This window comes from Camelina sativa, chromosome 14 (genome assembly GCF_000633955.1).
Source record: "Camelina sativa cultivar DH55 chromosome 14, Cs, whole genome shotgun sequence".
Taxonomy (NCBI): Eukaryota; Viridiplantae; Streptophyta; class Magnoliopsida; order Brassicales; family Brassicaceae; genus Camelina; species Camelina sativa.
The window spans coordinates 4,473,604-4,477,059 of NC_025698.1; the positions used below are offsets into that span (position 1 = coordinate 4,473,604).

General features: G+C 45.0%; 1 protein-coding gene across 1 annotated transcript; it reads left to right on the forward strand.

The window, feature by feature from the left end:
* On the forward strand, positions 1 to 2,694 carry LOC104739635 (pentatricopeptide repeat-containing protein At1g10270-like; the record flags this gene model as incomplete). Its single annotated transcript, XM_010460060.1, is given in 1 exon segment — positions 1 to 2,694. A coding segment is annotated over 1 exon segment (2,528 nt), but the record flags the coding sequence as incomplete, so codon positions are not given.

The window sequence follows — 3,456 nt, forward strand, 5'->3', positions numbered from 1 at the left end:
CGATCTCGTTTCTCCACCAACGAATCCACAACATCTCAAATTCCCCGGAAAATGAAGACACTGGTAACAATCAGACGAACCCATACCCAAACCCTAATCCAATTCCAGCCAATGATGATCCTTCTCAGTTCCAGATTCCTCAGAATCATATCTCTCCGATTCCATATCCACCGATGCGGCGTAACATGAGCTTCTCATCAGCCGAAGAAGCCGCAGCTGAACGCCGCCGCCTCAAACGTCGTCTCCGAATTGAACCTCCACTTCACGCTCTACGAAGAGATCCTTCGGCTCCTGCTCCAAGACGTGATCCTAACGCGCCACGGCTTCCCGATTCGACCTCCGCACTCGTCGGGGCAAGGCTTAACCTTCACAACAGAGTCCAGTCCCTGATCAGAGCATCGGATCTCGACGCTGCTTCACGCCTCGCTCGCCAGTCTGTGTTTTCCAATACGCGACCCACCGTGTTCACCTGTAACGCCATCATCGCCGCTATGTACCGAGCCAAGCGTTACAGCGATTCGATTTCTCTGTTCCAGCACTTTTTCAAGCAGTCTAAGATCGTTCCCAATGTAGTCTCTTACAATCAGATCATCAACGCTCATTGTGACGAAGGGCATGTGGATGAAGCTCTTGAAGTGTACCGCCACATAATAGCTCATGCTCCTTTTGCTCCATCCTCTGTTACTTATAGACATTTGACCAAAGGGTTGGTTCAAGCTGGAAGGATTGAAGATGCCGCGAGTTTATTACGGGAGATGTTGAGTAAAGGTCAAGCTGCGGATTCGGTTGTGTACAGCAATCTCATTAAGGGATATTTGGACCTTGGTGATTTGGATAAGGCTAATGAGTTCTTTGATGAGTTGAAGTCTAAGTGTACTGTTTATGATGGGATTGTGAATGCGACTTTTATGGAGTACTGGTTCGAGAAAGGAAATGATAAGGAAGCCATTGAGTCGTACAGGTCTTTGTTAGATAAGAAATTTAGAATGCATCCGCCTACTGGTAATGTACTTTTGGAAGTTTTTCTTAAGTATGGTCAGAAGGCTGAAGCTTGGGCTTTGTTCAATGAGATGTTGGATAATCACACTCCTCCGAATATCCTTTCCGTGAATTCGGAGACTGTTAGTATAATGGTCAATGAATGTTTCAGGATGGGAGACTTTGACGAAGCTATTAATACATTCAGGAAGGTCGGAAGTAAGCCCAACTCCAAACCGTTTGTGATGGATTATGTAGGTTACTGTAACATAGTAACGAGATTCTGTGAACAAGGGATGTTAACAGAGGCTGAAAGGTTCTTTTCCGAAGGTGTATCCAAAGGTTTGCCTGCTGATGCTCCAAGCCATAGAGCAATGATTGATGCTTATCTCAAGGCAGAGAGAATCGACGATGCTGTCAAGATGTTGAACAGGATGGTGGATGTGAATCTAAGGGTGGTTGCTGATTTTGGTACGAGGGTCTTTGGCGAGCTGATTAAGAATGGTAAGCTTACGGAATCTGCAGAAGTCTTGACTAAGATGGGAGAGAGGGAACCGAAACCGGAGCCGTCGGTTTATGATGTGGTGGTTAGAGGTCTTTGTGATGGTGGTGCACTTGACCAAGCCAAGGACATCATTGGTCAGATGATTGGACATAATGTTGGTGTTACTCCTGTCCTGCGGGAATTCATCGTTGAGATTTCTGAGAAAGCAGGGCGTCGTGAGGAGATTGAGAAGATTTTAAATTCGGTTGCCCGGCCGGTGAGAAACCCAGGGCAATCTGGTAACACTGCACCTAGTGTATCAGCCGTGTATGGAACCACACCTGCAGCTCCTCAGCAGCCTAGAGACAGGACACCATGGACGAGCCAAGGGGCGGGGAATCCTAATTCAGGTTGGGCCAATGGTGGTCAAACAGCAGGAGGAACTTACAAGGCTAATCTTGGCCAGAATACGTCTTGGTCCAACACTTCGGTTAACCAGCAGCAGCAATCATGGTCTAATCAGACTGCAGGGCAACAGCCACCATCATGGTCGAGTCAGACACCGGGATATCAACAGCAACAATCTTGGTCTCAGCATCAGGGTTGGTCAAGTCCTTCAGGTCATCAGCATCCATGGGGTAATCAGGCGCCTGGCCAGCAACAACCATGGGCTAATCAGACGCCGAGCCAGCAGCAACAGTGGGGTAATCAAAACACTGGTCATCATCAGCAATCATGGACTAACCAGCAGCAACCAGGGGCCAGTCAGCAATCATGGCCTAATCAAACTCCTACGCAGCAGCAACCATGGGCAAATCAGACAACCGGCCAGCAACAAGGGTGGGGTAATGAGACAACTGTTCAGCAACAGTGGACAGGGCAGCCGTCACAGTGGTCTAATCAGACAGCTAGCCATCAGCAGTCACAGTGGTCAAATCCCGCAGCAGGACAGGTGGGTAATCAGCAGAGATCGTGGTCAAACTCTGTGGGTCAAGAACAGGAGTCAGGGTCTTCCCATGAGTTGCAAGAAAGAGATGAAAAGAAGGTAGCGGAGTTGGGGAACTAGTTGGACAAACTCGCTTCTTTCTGATCTGCACCATCATTCTCCTCATAGTTAATTTGCCTTTTTTTTTTTTTTTTGCTTTGTGGTCGCAATTTTAGCAAACTCTAGTATTTGTTTATTTATATAAGGATCAACATCATAATCTAATACAGTACTACGTTTTTCTTGATCGTTGAGGGTTGTCCTTGTATCACTTGTATGTATGGTTTATCTTCAAGTGTCCGATAGCTTCTAAAGAGAAATGGAATTCATAATCAGTAACTCGATCAAAAAGAGAAGAATTTATGTTGGCGTCAACACCGACGTTTAAGCTTACATTAGTTGATTCTTTGAAATTTTAATTTTGTTCTGTTTCTTTATTTATTTTGATGTATTTTTTATATTTAAAGTATAGTATTATACGTCAAATTTTCATTGGTCAATTGAAGGGAGGTGAAAAAGCCAAAAAGGGGTTCACTCGTCCTAGACTCCTAGTGAACCAAATTTTTTTATTTTATTTTTTTTATTCCAACTAAAAAAAACGTTTGAAGGTGTTCGCTTCAGAAATATTAGCCCTAGTATTAGACGATAAAAACCGTTGATAAACTAGGATCCAAAGTCTTCCAAGAATACTAGCCCTCTCTGCGTAGTAGAAACCAATCATGAACAAAGGTCCCAACGGTAAGATCTGTATATAATTAACTAGCCGCCGATCGTTTTTTCTTCTTCAGTTTCGTAATTGTTTATGCGTTGTCCGATATTTTGTGTATGCAGATGCTAAAATACGCGTCTTATGGGACTTGGTGGATTTCCCAGTCCCTGAGGGTCGCAGTATTCGTGATATTGTTGGTTCTGTTCTGCGGAAAGAGGGTTATACTGGTGAGTTGTCAATCACGGCTTATGGCTGTGAGACGAATCCCTATCCGGATGAAGACGGGTTCACCTTCGTACA